General features: G+C 38.0%; 1 protein-coding gene across 6 annotated transcripts in view; it reads right to left on the bottom strand.

Annotated features, from left to right (window-relative positions):
- The window catches only part of APP (amyloid beta precursor protein), a 307,623-nt gene that overhangs the window by 116,859 nt on the left and 176,335 nt on the right, over positions 1-14,429 (bottom strand). For 2 of the 6 annotated variants that reach the window (XM_055567759.1, XM_055567757.1), the window contains exons 7-8: positions 4,965-5,132; positions 2,317-2,373 (exon numbers count right to left, since the gene is read on the bottom strand). The exons of 2 other annotated variants lie outside the window; for them this stretch is intronic. In XM_055567759.1, the coding sequence (XP_055423734.1) occupies positions 2,317-2,373; positions 4,965-5,132 (225 nt within the window). The remainder of the gene's footprint in view (positions 1-2,316; positions 2,374-4,964; positions 5,133-14,429) is intronic. 2 more of the 6 variants (XM_055567760.1, XM_055567761.1) reach the window with 1 other exon arrangement.

Below are 14,429 nucleotides of genomic sequence, written 5' to 3'. Positions count from 1 at the left end.
AACAAAACCAAAAAAATATTCAAGTGTCTCTTAAAATTGCAGTGTTCAAAAATGGGTTTTATGACAAAGATTTAAAATCTAGAAATGCCTAATTATAATAATAGGAAGTGTTGATAAGAAAATTACTGTATTCATAATGAAGACCATCATACTTTTTCTCCACACAAGCAATCATCTTACCAGTTTAACTGAAGAGCTTTTTCTAGCTCGTTTCACACTTATTATTTGACTAGCAGCAACTTGGACTGAGAAGCCTAGAAGACCACCCACCTTTGTGAATCGTGATGTCCTCCAATTAGCCCTAGGTTGGTGAAGCAGCCAAGAGCAAGCCTCAGCTGTCGAATCAAACAGGCTTGTTCACCTTTCTCAGTTTGGTTCATTTTCTTGAACTCCAGCCTGCTAACTGCATTTGACCTCCAGATGACCATGAGTTTTTCAATTCAAATGTACAGCTTCGCTATAAATAAGAGAGCGGAGCTGTGCAGGCTATAAATAACTAGAAATTATATGCTTTCTCCCGGCTGTTTGCACTATAGCACTGCAAAACCCTTCACTTTCAGTGATTGAACAGCCTCTGTAGGTAGACAAGAAAATATAGCTGCCCAAATCACTTCCCCTCCTAGAATGGAAAGGTGTTAGGATCCCAAACACAGTACAAGTAGATGGAAAAAATGACTGGGAAAAAGAAAATTACAGTAGATTGTCAATGTCTGTTTCGAAGAGTTGAGAAAACAAGTACTCCATGAAAAGAAATGTATCGAACGATGATGCTCAATCCCAGTAATGAATAAAAATAGAAAAAGATAATTTTTTATATGCTTAAACTGATATAAGATGAAACTTAAAGTAAACATAATGACTGTTTTTGTAAAAGGGTGGGAAAGACTTAATTTATTGATGCAGGTTGTATTCATGGCATTTAGGAAAAACACGATTTTAATATTGGTCATCCATTTCCCACAATGTTCAGTGCTCTTAAAATGTGCTTCTATTTGCTAACCTAGCAAACAGTATCAGAAACTGTTGGCCATTTGGAGCAGAGGTCACAGCCACAGTATCATTCAGGTTTAAACCTGGTCCTGCCACCTGTGATGCTATGATGGCTGGGGACAAGTCACCAAGTTCTTAAAGCTTCATGTTTTTTCTTGCATGCACAAAGGAAATGAGGAAAATGGACACAAAATTCCCAAGAAAAGAAATGATCTATGAAAAATGCATCATAAAATGCAACACTCCTTGCAGCTCAATGTACTCTCAATCTCACAATATAAAATCTATAGTTTTTCCTCATTCTTCTGTGTCCAGCCACTTGCCATACTTACAACTAAAATTTATCTTTTTAAAGACAAGATCATTAGCTTCATCAATTGTGAGACTAGGGTTTTTTTTCAGGATGATAAAGACAAATGCTAATTTTCACTGTATCCAAGCTACAACTCCAGTTGTGTCTTTCCCTCCAGCAACCACAAACATCAATGTTTTCTATCATCCCTAATCTAACGTTGGATGAATCTGTTTTGGGATATAATCCAAATTTTAAATGAGTGATTATGTATTTGACACCACATGTTTTAAACAAAGCTAAACAGGCCAATTGAAATCATCACAATGCACAGATATTATAAGGCAGGTGTTTTGGGATATAATCCAAATTTTAAATGAGTGATTATGTATTTGACACCACATGTTTTAAACAAAGCTAAACAGATAGGCCAATTGAAATCATCACAATGCACAGATATTATAAGGCAGGTTGACACAGCATTTCTTTATAAAGTGCTCTCTCTGCATCTTAATGATGAAATCAGAAGTTGGGCACGTCTTTCCCACTAGTGGTGCATTCAGGGAGGGGAAGGAGAAGTCTTGAATTCTAGAAGTGACTGTTCACTTCCTAAAGCCTAACAGCTGTCTGTAAACACACATACTTGAAGCCTCTGCATACGTATTAGTCCACATAGTTAGTACAACGCATGCACAGTAAATGCTTATCGTAGCATCTTGTGAGCTTTAGGAAGTAAAATAGTGATGCCAAATAAAATACAAAACAAGGCTGTATAAACAGTATTTTATAAAACCATATGAAATAAAGAGGAAACTGATTAGAAATGCCAAAAGCTAGGTCAAAGCTCTTAGCCTGAAGAGTTACCTGGCAAAATCACATGGACTTACAAGCAAGGCAATGGAAATAAACATTTTTGGTAAAAGACAGGTGTTCAAGAAACACAAAACCATGCAAAGGTGAGGATGCTGGAGCTACAATCCAGCCATGCAATATACTCCTCCCTCCTCCCTTCCGTCGAGTGAATGACAACATACGTTTAACAGGATCTTGGGGAAGAGGTTCCTGGGTGGTCTTGAGTAAACTGTGGGACACTATGGAGAAAATAAGAGAATATAACTAAAAACAAAAATAGGAACATGGGAATGATGGATGAAACTCAATGACATGATTCTACTGACCAAAGGAAAAAACAGAAACTAAAACATTGACTTAAAAACAAAAATGAAACAAATATTCTGAGTTTGAGCCATAGCACTAAACAACATGGAACCAAAGTAAATATACAGCATAAGATATATTTCCACAAAAAATCATGGATTGTGGATATTCTGTCTCTGATAGTGCATCCCAGTACCCTGTGGAAGCATTTCTTGCTCCCATCTAGCTGCTTAGTGTCAGCATCAGCAGTTCCCACCCACCCTTTCTTCATGGTACTCTATTCATTTCACTCTATTCATTCTAAGGGCAGCCCTGGCCCTCAGCTCTGGCTACTTGTTGAGGCCTTTACTGTCCACTTACATCTGTCCACTCTTGTAACTGACCTTCAGCCTCTCTTGTTTGCTTTCTTGACATTATTACTCTATAACCCATCTCCTTTGAAACTAAGTACTGACTGCTTGTCCATTATACCTTCGTTGGGAGCATCTCTTTTGCAAACTTCTTGGCAAAGGATGTGCCATCCAGAGACTCCATCTGGTCTGTGATGCCCATGGCTCTGGCTACCAGTCTGAGTTAACTCAAAATAGTCAAATGGAGATGGTGTGCTTTGAAGGTAATAGTAGGGTTATTTTTTTTGGGGGGGTGCATAATTTTTTTATTTTTTTGGCGACACCCTGCAGTACGTGGGATATTAGTTCCCTAACCAGGGATCAAACATGTGCCCCCTTCAATGGAAGCTCAGAGTCTTAACAACTGGACTGTCAGGGAATTCCTGATACCTTTTAATTCTTGAAGCAAATTCACAACTATTAATAATTTTTAAAACCCTCTTTCTTATTATATGTATATATTTATATATATACCCATGCATATATATTCATATTCCAAAATGTAAATACACCCCAGGGAAACAAGGAAAAAGTTGGACATCTGCCAGGATGTCTCCCCCAAGCAGGGAAACCAGTTAGAATCATTATAACAAAAGTCCTCTGTTCAAGAGGCTCCAGGCAACAGAATCCACCACCGTCCTCCAAGTTACCTGACCTAATTAACTTTTTTGTTTGAAACTGAAGGAGTCTTCTGAGCTGGAAGCCACAGTCTTCCCTTCAGAGCCACAGAAGAAGCCCTCAGGGCCACCAGTTCCTACACCTGTTCTCACAGCAAGTAGCCGGGGCGGCATCTCTCACATAAGAGACCAATAAGAACTTTTCCAGCAGATTCCACTTATACTGGGCTTCACAAGAGGTCTTGATGGTGCAGGCCCTTTGTTGTTTAGCATAATACTCTGATCACACTGGGAAACAATTCATATAATCCCTGGTAATCGTATGCAGGAAATGGCTGTCACCCTCTCCAGAATCATGCAAAAAAGGCAGGAGTCTCTCAAAAGAGAAATGCACACTTACTGAGTTTCACTTTTACTTTATCAAGTTGAGTAACTATTCAACTATTCAAGTTGAGTAACTATTGAGCAGATGACACTGCCTCCTCGTGGAATAGATAGATACATAGATAGGTAGCTTCATAGGTGGATAGAGAGATAAGATACATAGGTAGACAGGTAAACAGATAAGATAGGTAAATAGATACATAAGTAGTCAGATGGATGGATAGGTAGATAGGTAGGTAGGTAGGTAGATAGGGGATTTAATGTGGAAGGCTGTTAAGAAGAACAGAGGTCCCACATGTTTGGTGTGTTACCTCCAGAAAACTACCTCTGTGGAAATAGTATCAACTTGCATGTAAGTCATCATGACTTCATTTATTTATCTTCCTGAGTTATGAAAAACTTAAAGTGGAAGAGAAAAAGACTGGGCAAATTATATTTCCTGAGTCTTATGTCATGGAACATTACTAATGCTAAGTTCGGAGTTTTCTTCCGTCTATTTCCAAGAGAAGACATGAAAACTCCACGTTGCAAACATCCCTGGGTGAGCTTAGGGACCACTGGGTCATCTCTACCCTCTGGCATCCAATGTGCATGCCCTCTACTCAATCGGGTTCCCTCCATAAACATCACGTGTTAGGAGATGACGCTCAGCCGAGGCAACACAGCTTGCTAATGCAAGGGGGGTGGTGGGGGCAGCACCATCAGCCAGGCTGCCCGGCGGAAGCCCTCATTTGCACGTGGAGTGCACATGCAGAGAGCCGAACACAGAGGTACACGGACGAACACGCAGGGATACACTGGCAGAAAGAGCGGAGAAGACAAAAGGGCAACTCCAGCTTGGCTCAAAAGAGAAGCCCTCCAGAGTTCCTTGAGATCGCAAGACGGGAGGCACCACAGCTCGTGCGAAATACACATCCACGGCCATGCTTTGGTTCGAGAAAGACGGAGATGTGCGCTCAGGATGGAACGTGCCCGGCGATTAGAGAACTCGGCAGAAACCTGGTTAGTGGGAGCAACACACCCCATCCCCACGCCCCCTTCGCGAGAACCAGGAAAACCAGTCAGTTACAGAGAGCAGAGTCAGTGGCGAGAAAAGATGAAAAAGGCGGCCAGGCTGGAGGGAGGTCCACTTACTGACGCTGCCACACACGGCCATGCAGTACTCCTCCGTGTCAAAGTTGTTTCGGTTGCCGCCACATCCGCCGTAAAAGAAGGGGGCGCACTTCCCTTCGGTCACATCAAAGTACCAGCGGGAGATCATTGCTCGGCATGGCCCCGTCTCGGCTTGTTCAGAGCACACCTCTAATCAGAGGAGACGTGGGGAACCACATTTAGCAAGAAAAGGTATGGCTTGCCGTTCACGCGCACGCGTTTACTTTGCTTACGTTAGTCCTCCCGACGGCAACCCGGGGCATCTGCCCAACATTTCCCGAGGAATTGAGTAACGACCTACCAGGACTTTAGGGGATGGCAAACCCACGCCAGTATTCTTGCCTGGAAAATCCCATGGACAGCAAAGCCTGGGGCAGGCTACAGTCCATGGGGTCCGCAAAGAGTCGGACACGACTGAGCAACTTCACTTTCACCAGGATTTTAGAATTACTTCGGAAACAAAGCATCGCAGGCTCCTCGGGTTTAATCAGTGTAGCTCCTCAGTACTAATTAAAAAAGACTCCAGCTAGAGGTGAACAGAGCTTTTGGCTGCCTTTGGATGAATAGTCAGTGCCTAAAGACTGTCTGCACGTCAAAATAATTCTTCATGATAAAAAATAAACTTCTCTTTGAAAATAACTTCAACTTTAAAGGTGAAACGATTGTTGTAGCTGGTAATGATGGCAAAAAGTTTAACCTCATGCAAACACCTGATTGTTTTTCTTGAATAACTGACTGCCTTGACTCTTGTAATTCAAATTACACGTATTTTGAATGTAGTCTAGTTTTGAGAGAGAGAGAAAGCCAGCCTGTTCACTGATTATATTTGAAAACATATATAAAACCTGCGAATGTGACTTAGAGTTGATTACGTTAAGTCTAATTAAAGATGAATTTGTACCTTAGGAAAAATGTTTCCATATAATAAAATAGAGGCAAACCACAATTTGTTAATACAAACCCGACACTGTTTTTTACATTATACAGCTTACCTGCTAATGTGCCTTGTCACCCTCCCCCGAATCAGGCTCATAATCCCTGGTTGACTGAAAGTATAGCAACCTGTCCAGTTCTATTTGTAAAGTTACTGCAATTAGAATTTGAACTCTACCTCCTTTTTTGTTAGAAATGAAAACAATTTTCCAACCCGGTTTGTGCCCCCACCTAGCTAGGCTTACGGAGAGCTTCCTGACACCTTAGCACACTCAGATGTCTTATCTTAGTTTTACTAATATGCCAGGGGGAAGCACCCTTCTTCTAAAAGATAAAAGCCATGCACAACAGTAATGAATCTGCCAGCAATGCAGGAGACCCAGGTTCAAGCCCTGGGTCGGGAAGATGCCCTGGAGAAAGGAATGGGAACCCACTCCAGTATTCTTGCCCAGAGAATTCCATAGACAGAGGAGCCTGGTGGGCTACAGTCCATGGGATCACAAAGAGTCAGACACAACTGAGCAACTAACACTTTCACATTTTCATGCAAAATGCAGAGATTCTTATTAATATCCCTGCTAGCTCAGTCGGTAAAGAATCTGCCTGCAGTGCTGGAGAGCCTGGTTCAATTCCTGGGTCGGGAAGATCTGCTGAGATATGATACGCTATCCACTCCAGTATTTTGGGGCTTCCCTTGTGGCTCAGCTGGGAGAGAGTCTGCCTGCAATGTGGGAGACCTGGGTTCAACTCCTGGGTTGGGAAGATGCCCTGGAGGAGGGAAAGGCTACCCACTCCAGGATTCTGGCCTGGAGAATTCCATGGACTCTATAGTCCATGGGGTCACAAAGAGTCAGACATGACTGAGCAACTTTCAGTTTCGCATTATTCAACAAACTGATCCTCATCAATTACTCAAAGATCTACAATGTTGACCTAAAAGGAACTCCTGCTTTACTTCTCTATACACACCACTCATTGCTCCTTCCAATCAAGGTAAAGGGGTGGCAGCAAGACGGGAAGCTGCTGCTGTCCTGATGACGTCAACAGAGTAGGCAGGGGGAGTGAACACCGAGCCCAGAGGCACGTGTCAGGGTCCCTGCAGGCCCTGGGCAACAGATATCTCAGGTGATTCTGGCTCTCTCTGGATGGCTTTAGGATGGAAACATCTGATTCCAGGAGTATCAAGTTCAGGGTCACCTATCATTCAGGTCATTTCATTTGGTACAGTTCCTTTCACAGTCCATGCTTGCCAAGCCATGAGGTATTTTAGTTAGCTCTCTGCTGTATGATAAAAAGCTGCCAACCTGTTGACACAAGTATTCCATCCACTTGGCAATTTGGTTTCTCCCCCCCAATTATGGAACTATCATTCTAACTTACAAAGGGTTAAGTTAGTTTTGGTGTAGGTGGGGTCTGATCTCCTCTGAGTTACTGACAAAGGAGCATCTGGGCTGCAGAGCTAGAAGCCACATGTAGTCCACGTGTGGGGTCCCTGCAAACCACAGCCATCAGCTGGCTCCACTCGTGGATGTTAATTCTCTCTCTCTCTCTCTCAGTTTTAAGGCATGGGATTAAGGAGGCTTTTCCCTCCTTCTCCTTTCTTTCTGGCAATGACTAGAACATCACCTTCCTAGAGCAGTAGAGCTGATTTCAGAGGGGACTTGAGTGGAATGGATCACTTTTCATGTCTCACTCATCTCTTTCTACTGTACTGCATGACTAGATTCAGAGAAAAAGAAATCTTGAGGCATTTTATTTTATTGTATTTTTCAAAAGACATTTTAAATGCTTATGTTTACATTATTATTTTTCTGAATATAGAACTTCCTAATCTATGGGAAACACTGAAAAAATTCAGTGAAAAATGTGTTTCATATTAATGACTATCATCAGCCATGGAAAATTATAAAATTCTCCACTAAATATAGAGCATGTAAAATCAGACCTTATATAACGGTCACCTCAAACAGAATTCTTCTGAAAATGAAAACCGCAGCTCCCTTTTTTCATCCTCATTTTCTTCTCAAAATCTAAGCTAAGAAATGAAAAAATACACATTTTAAAATTATTTGCTAAATTTATTTCTGAATTTCAAGTTACCTTTGCTTCTATTCAAAGTAAATGTTGCCTATAATAATAAAGGAGAAAATTTGCCCAGAATTGAAGCAAGGATAATTTTCAAAGAGCATGTTTCAAGTTAGGTAGAAACACAGGCAAGACAAATATTTAAGGAACTAGAATCTCTGTTTATTCATATTTAATTCTTAAACTTTTAAGGCCATAAATAGTATTCACCTAGTATTCACCTAACCTGAATTCTGCTGGCAGGGAAGGCTCATCTCTTTTTATAAAAGCTCTATTCACCCCTCAAGACAAATACCATTTAATAAACTGAAATGCTAGTGTACACACAGCTGTATGAGTTTATGTGCTTAAAGAACATGCACTATACATTTTATATTTGACATTTTATATCATTTTATATTTTTTGTAGGGTAGATCCTTGCTGAGATTTGTGCTGGTTTCAACACCAAATCCCATCAATACTATACAAATACAATATAGAGGCAAAGCTAGAGCAAAGCTAGAGCTTCCTACATTATATAAAATGAGTATGCAATTCACTGTTCAAAATATAATGCTTAACCACAAATAATTAACTCTGAATAGATGTCAAATGGGAGCAAAATTTTTTGTGGACAACCAAACTTAGAAAGCTAATTTTACACTTAAAGAAAATGTAACATGAAGACAGCTGTGAAAGTGGCAGTTAGAATGGAAAGAAAATTTTCAAGAGTACAATTATCATAATGCTTTCTTAAAAAGCAGAGTTATCAGAGTAGCAAGTAATTTGCTTTAAATAAAATAGCAAATAAAGAATATCAAAATGTAAAACTTTTTTATTATGATTTTATTTTAATAACTGAATTTCAATTATTCTCAGACTCTAGAAATGTATGTGCCATAAAACTGTGCATGACATGGAATGCAAAAAGTTTAAATTTACAAATTTTGAGAAAGTAAGCACTTGAACAATCAAACCAAACTACAGAGTTACTTATAGAAATCTAGGAATTAACTATTCTGACATTGTATAAAAAAAGATAAAAACCCAAAATAGCATAATTCCTCCATATGATGCAAGAATATGGACACAATTAAGGTTCATTTATATTAAAAATGACATATCCTGCAGTTTTAAACTGGAGTAGGAAGGGTAAATACATGAAGACAAAATAGTTTGGTTTTGTAACAAATCACCTGCTTAATGTTAACAGTAAAATAAAATGAAACAATGACAGAAGTATAGAAATCTACGAAATATGCTTATCTTTAATATTTCAAATAAATGTTGAATTATCTGCCTAAGCATTCAATCCATTAATAATGAAAATGACTGAGCTCAATGCTGTTTTATAACAACTTTACCTTTCAGTCTGATTAAATTATTTCTACAATTTTAATATTACAATAGGGTGAAACATCATGAGGCTAAGTTATTAGAATCCATCTTACAGTCTGTTGAAGAATAAGTAGGTAAATTTGTGTTTGACTTTTATAGATGAAAATTTTACAAGTCAATATATTAGAAAACAAGTTATTTTTTAAGAGTGTATTTTTTGCAACAACACATACTTTTGATGGGAAAGAGAATTTATAATGTGCTTGCAAGTAGTAATAAAAAACCATGTCCAACAGAAAATTCCTCTAATCAAGCAATAGTCATCAGATATTTATTACCTACTAATCATATTTTTACTAAATAGAGGCATGTAAAATTAGGCAAGCAAATTTGAACTAAATCCTTATGACAAATCTCACTTAAGCCCCAAATATGGGTTGAAATATATAAACAAATGATGGGAACAGCTGTGCACGGTAATAAAATCACTGACTCAGTACGATATGACGGGAGCCAATTTATCACGAAGTCTCTAGAAGATATCTGCAGTTGGCTTGCCTTCTACTGAATTGTGTTTATTTTCTAAGGCTACCCAGTACATGTGTCATTCCAATTATATCCAATCCGATTCTCAGATCCCTCCATGATGAAAGATTAGTTATAAAAATGCCACTTGGAAAAATACTTGTAAAGCGTTAGACTAACCATACTCATGCTGGTGAGCATTCACAAAAGGACACTGCTATTTGTCCTAATACCTTTGTTTCCCGTTTATTACGGGAATAAACTAATTTGTCATCAAGCTGCATGGTTCCTCTGAAGAACAGCGGAGTATTACCAGAAGCTCTAAACTCTGATAAGACAAGAGCCCATGTCCTTTGCTGGAAATAAAAGGAAATTATTTTTCTTCTTTGACTGAGAGGTAGATATGCTGGGAAATCTGATTGTGTGTCCAGAAAAACAGAAAAATTAAACACTCTGTTTTATAGTGTTTGTCAATTTCTGGGGTGTAAATACTCCCACCATTGGTATTGCAAGCCACCAATGGCTGTGGCTCACAAAATTCCTCAATATTTTAATAATCAGCTTTTATAGGCTAGCAGGAGTTGGTTATATCGCATCATGAGAGAAAACGGGCACAGATGAAACTAGGAACAATTATGTAGGTCCAGAAATTGTTCCTAATTTGCTTGCTCATGAGAGTTGAAATTTTACATTACTCAGTAAGTAGACATTAACAGGATTCTTTCATACTTGGTGACATTTGATAATGTAGTAAGAACCATGACACCATAGTAAGGATGGATTCACCATTATAGATAAGGTTGGTTTTCTTTTTCAGTTTCTTATTCTTTGTCTCAATCTAAATCTGCACAGTATGGGGGACTATAATGCTACTGGAGACTGTTCCTCAAAGTGTAGGCAGCCAATGAACCAGCAGGATCAGCATCACTTGGGATTCAGGATCCGTCCTAGACCTACTGTCTCTGAATCTAAGCTTAGGAAGCACTTCAGGTCACATTAATGTTGGAGAAGCACCATGACCAACTGTACCTTTTATGTGCCGTTTAAATGTCAAAAGTGGGAGAAGGAAATGGCAACCCACTTTAGTATTCTTGCCTGGAAAAGTCCATGGGCAGAGGAGCCTGGCAGGCTGCAGTCCATAGGGTTACATGAACTGAGCACATGTGCATGAGGCTGGAGGGAGATGGGTTGATAGCAATAAACTGGTAGAAGTGAAAAAAAAAAAAAAGAAGAAGTTTTTATATATTATATATGTAAAAACTATCAAAAGTATATATATACTTATATATAACATACTTTAATAGTTATTTAATGGTTATATATATACTTTTAAATGTCAAAAAATATAAAAAGTATATATATATTTTTAACATTAAAAAAGTATATATATATACAAAACTATTAAAGTATGTTATATATATGTATTATATATATATGTGTGTGTGTGTATATACATTTAAGATTCAACCACTTTTCAAAAGGATCAGAGGGAAAGGATTAGTAAAAAGTTGCATAGGTTTTCACTTATTAAAAGAGGTATACATATATTTGGGAAATGAGGGGTAAACATACTTTGATAGTTAAAATATTCAAATGTATACATATACCAAAATCTTAATCTTAAGAAATTATCATTACCTATTTCTTTTCCTCTGAAGTTCTGTCTCATGCAAAATTAAAGCAGCTTCAATACTTCTGTCTTAAAGTGAACACCAATACAGTATTTGTCTTATTCATACTTAAGTCTATGAAAACTCAAACTTCTCAGAAACCCAAATTTAAGTAATTTTGTTCTTATAATTTGTCAGAAAATTAGAATATCAAAAGTTTTTATTTTTATTTGGGAAAAATAATGAAGAAAGCTGATCTAAGACTGAAGATCACTGAGCTTGGAATCTGCTTCCACTGCATCACTTCTCTGTAAGAAAGGATTGTATGACATTCCTGTTACTGTAAGAAAAGGATGTTTCTAGATACAAGAGTCAAGGGTTGGGAGGATGGTCCTTTCCTGGAGGAGACCAAGTGTGTCCATCTTGCCATGTTAACTTGTCCCTGTCATGGTACCCGGCAGGAAAGAGTGGGTGGCTAGCTTCCAGCTGAAAACAGCAGTATCCCTGCTTGCTCAATGAATCCTAACCTCCATTTGCTGTTTTATAACAGGGTACCAGGCAAGAGTGAGTTTCTTTAGGAAGAATAAAAAACAAAACCAGGAAGGCAGTTTTTCTTTCTCTCTCACTGCCTACATGGCACATATGTATGTGAAATATTTAAAAAATACTAACTGTATGTTGATTTCTCTCTAAATACAAACTATGAGACTATACATGACACATCTTATCAAATATCTGTTTTTATTTTACTAAATGAGTACTTAACTTTCTTTTAGCATATATTTTGTTTATTTTACTTTTTCTTCTCAAATTAAACCAAATGTTCACTGCTACCTACAATGTGCAAAGCACAGAGTCAGGTGTCATGACTTACATTAACATGAGACACAGTATCGCAGGGGTATTTCTCTGCTCATATGTTTAAAGCCAGAGATCACTGTCGATCTCAATATCAAAGCTCAGTGATTTGCAACCAGAAACACTGTGCTTCTTATCATCTCCCAAGGGACATGTATCAAGGACTAGAGATGCATTGCTGGTCATCACACCTTGGGGGAGCTACAGTAGGAGCCAGGGATCTTGCTAAACATCCTACAACGAACAAGGCAATCTCCACAACAAAGAACTGTCCGGCTTAAAACATTAATAATGCTGAGATTGAGAAACCCTGCCATAGCCCAAGCAAACACCAGGATTCATGCTGCGTTTTAGTGATTCTGCCCAATCATTTGACCAAAGCTACTGTGCAGCAGTCAGCAACACCTCAGAAATCCTGGGTAACAAAAGCTAGTCAATTCCAGAAGAGATCCTCATGGGAAATAGCCAGCAAGGTCTTCCTTTGCTTCTATTAATAACACGGCATATCAGGAACTTAATTTCACGTGCAAGTAGTGTGAAATTCCTGTCTATATTCTGTTCTCAGAAATTATATCCAACAAAAGCATAAATAAATTTAAGGGAAAGAGATAAACCCATCCTCATAATTAACACCAGCACTGTCTTACTATTATTAATACAGCGCACTTTTTAACCAAGTGCACTATTTTTACCTCCTTTTATTGTTTCAAGAGTCTCCTGCTATCTTGAAGGCCAAGGGGTTTTCCTGAACATTGTTTTAATCGTTTTTAAGTGAAGTGTAGTTGATTTACAATCTTGTGTTAGTTTCATGTGTACAGCAAAGTGATTCAGTTATACATACATATATATATGTTTTCAGATTATTCTCCCTTACACTTAATATTGAATATTGAGTAGAGTTCCCTGCTATATAGTAGGTCCTTATTGGTTATCTATTTTATATATGTGTATGTGTTAATCCCAAACTCCTAATTCATCCTTCCTCCCTGCCTACGCCTTTTGCCTTTGGTGTGGCAAAGTCTATATGTATATAAGTTCATTCGTATCTTTTTTATTTAGATTCCACATATAGGTGATATCATATGAAATTTATCCTTGTCTGGTTTACTTCACTGAGTTTGATACCTTGTCTGGTTTACTTCACTGAGTTTGATAATGTCTAGGTCCTTCCATGCTGCTGCAAATGGCATTATTCAGCCATAAAGGAACCACTGAACATCATTTTTATATGATATTTGCTCAGCTTTGCCTCTTTTTGACTTCTTACTCTTCCACTAATAGAATCAGAAAAGGTCAAATGTCAGAAGACATGATCAATTTTTACGGGGACAAAGAAACAGGTGTTTAGACTGAAATCCATCCTGCTTAAAAACTCCAGAAAGCCTTTTTTATACAAGGGAACTACAGATTTCCATTAAAACACACAATTGTTACCTGCCCAAAGAATCAGAGCCTCTACTTAATGGAACATGTGGATTTGGATGAAAATGACATATATGTTTAAATGCCCTGTTCTCTCATTTGCTGGATTCTTTCACTATATTTGATTTTTTTTTAAATTGCAGATGCTGTGTTGTGCAAATATAGACAATTGTCAACATTTGTGTATTTTTTGAACAGCAACTGATTTTGGAAAAAACATAGAAAGACTAGCATTTTTTAAAAACCTAGTTTCTAGCCTTTAATTGAAATGCACTGGAAATTTTGTTTCTGTTTTTAAGAAATTTAGACATAATTGTGTTAGAATACCTTCAGCTGACTATTTCCTTTTCTAACACTGTATTAAAGAATCTTGACACAAATAAAAGTGTAGAAGGTAAAACTAAGCACTATTAGCCATGTAAAATTTCAAGCAAAATCAAGTTCAAAAACAGAACTTTCTATGTGGCAATGAAGATCTTAGTGGATATATTAAACCACTGACTTCTATATTTCACATTATGCAACCTATATTTCAATAAATTTGTTACTAAAAAATTATATATGTAAACACATCACACACAGTCTTTTATATGGTTCTGTTTCTCACATTTTAAGTAAATTGAATTGAGTTTTCTAAATTGGGACCATGAAATGGCACGGAAAGAAGCTTGTTAATGCCATGCTTCACTCTGCCTT

Source organism: Bubalus kerabau, chromosome 2 (assembly GCF_029407905.1).
Source record: "Bubalus kerabau isolate K-KA32 ecotype Philippines breed swamp buffalo chromosome 2, PCC_UOA_SB_1v2, whole genome shotgun sequence".
In the NCBI taxonomy this organism is placed as follows: Eukaryota; Metazoa; Chordata; class Mammalia; order Artiodactyla; family Bovidae; genus Bubalus; species Bubalus kerabau.
The sequence above is the reverse complement of the archived record's forward strand: the minus strand, read 5'-3'. Positions and strand labels throughout refer to the sequence as shown.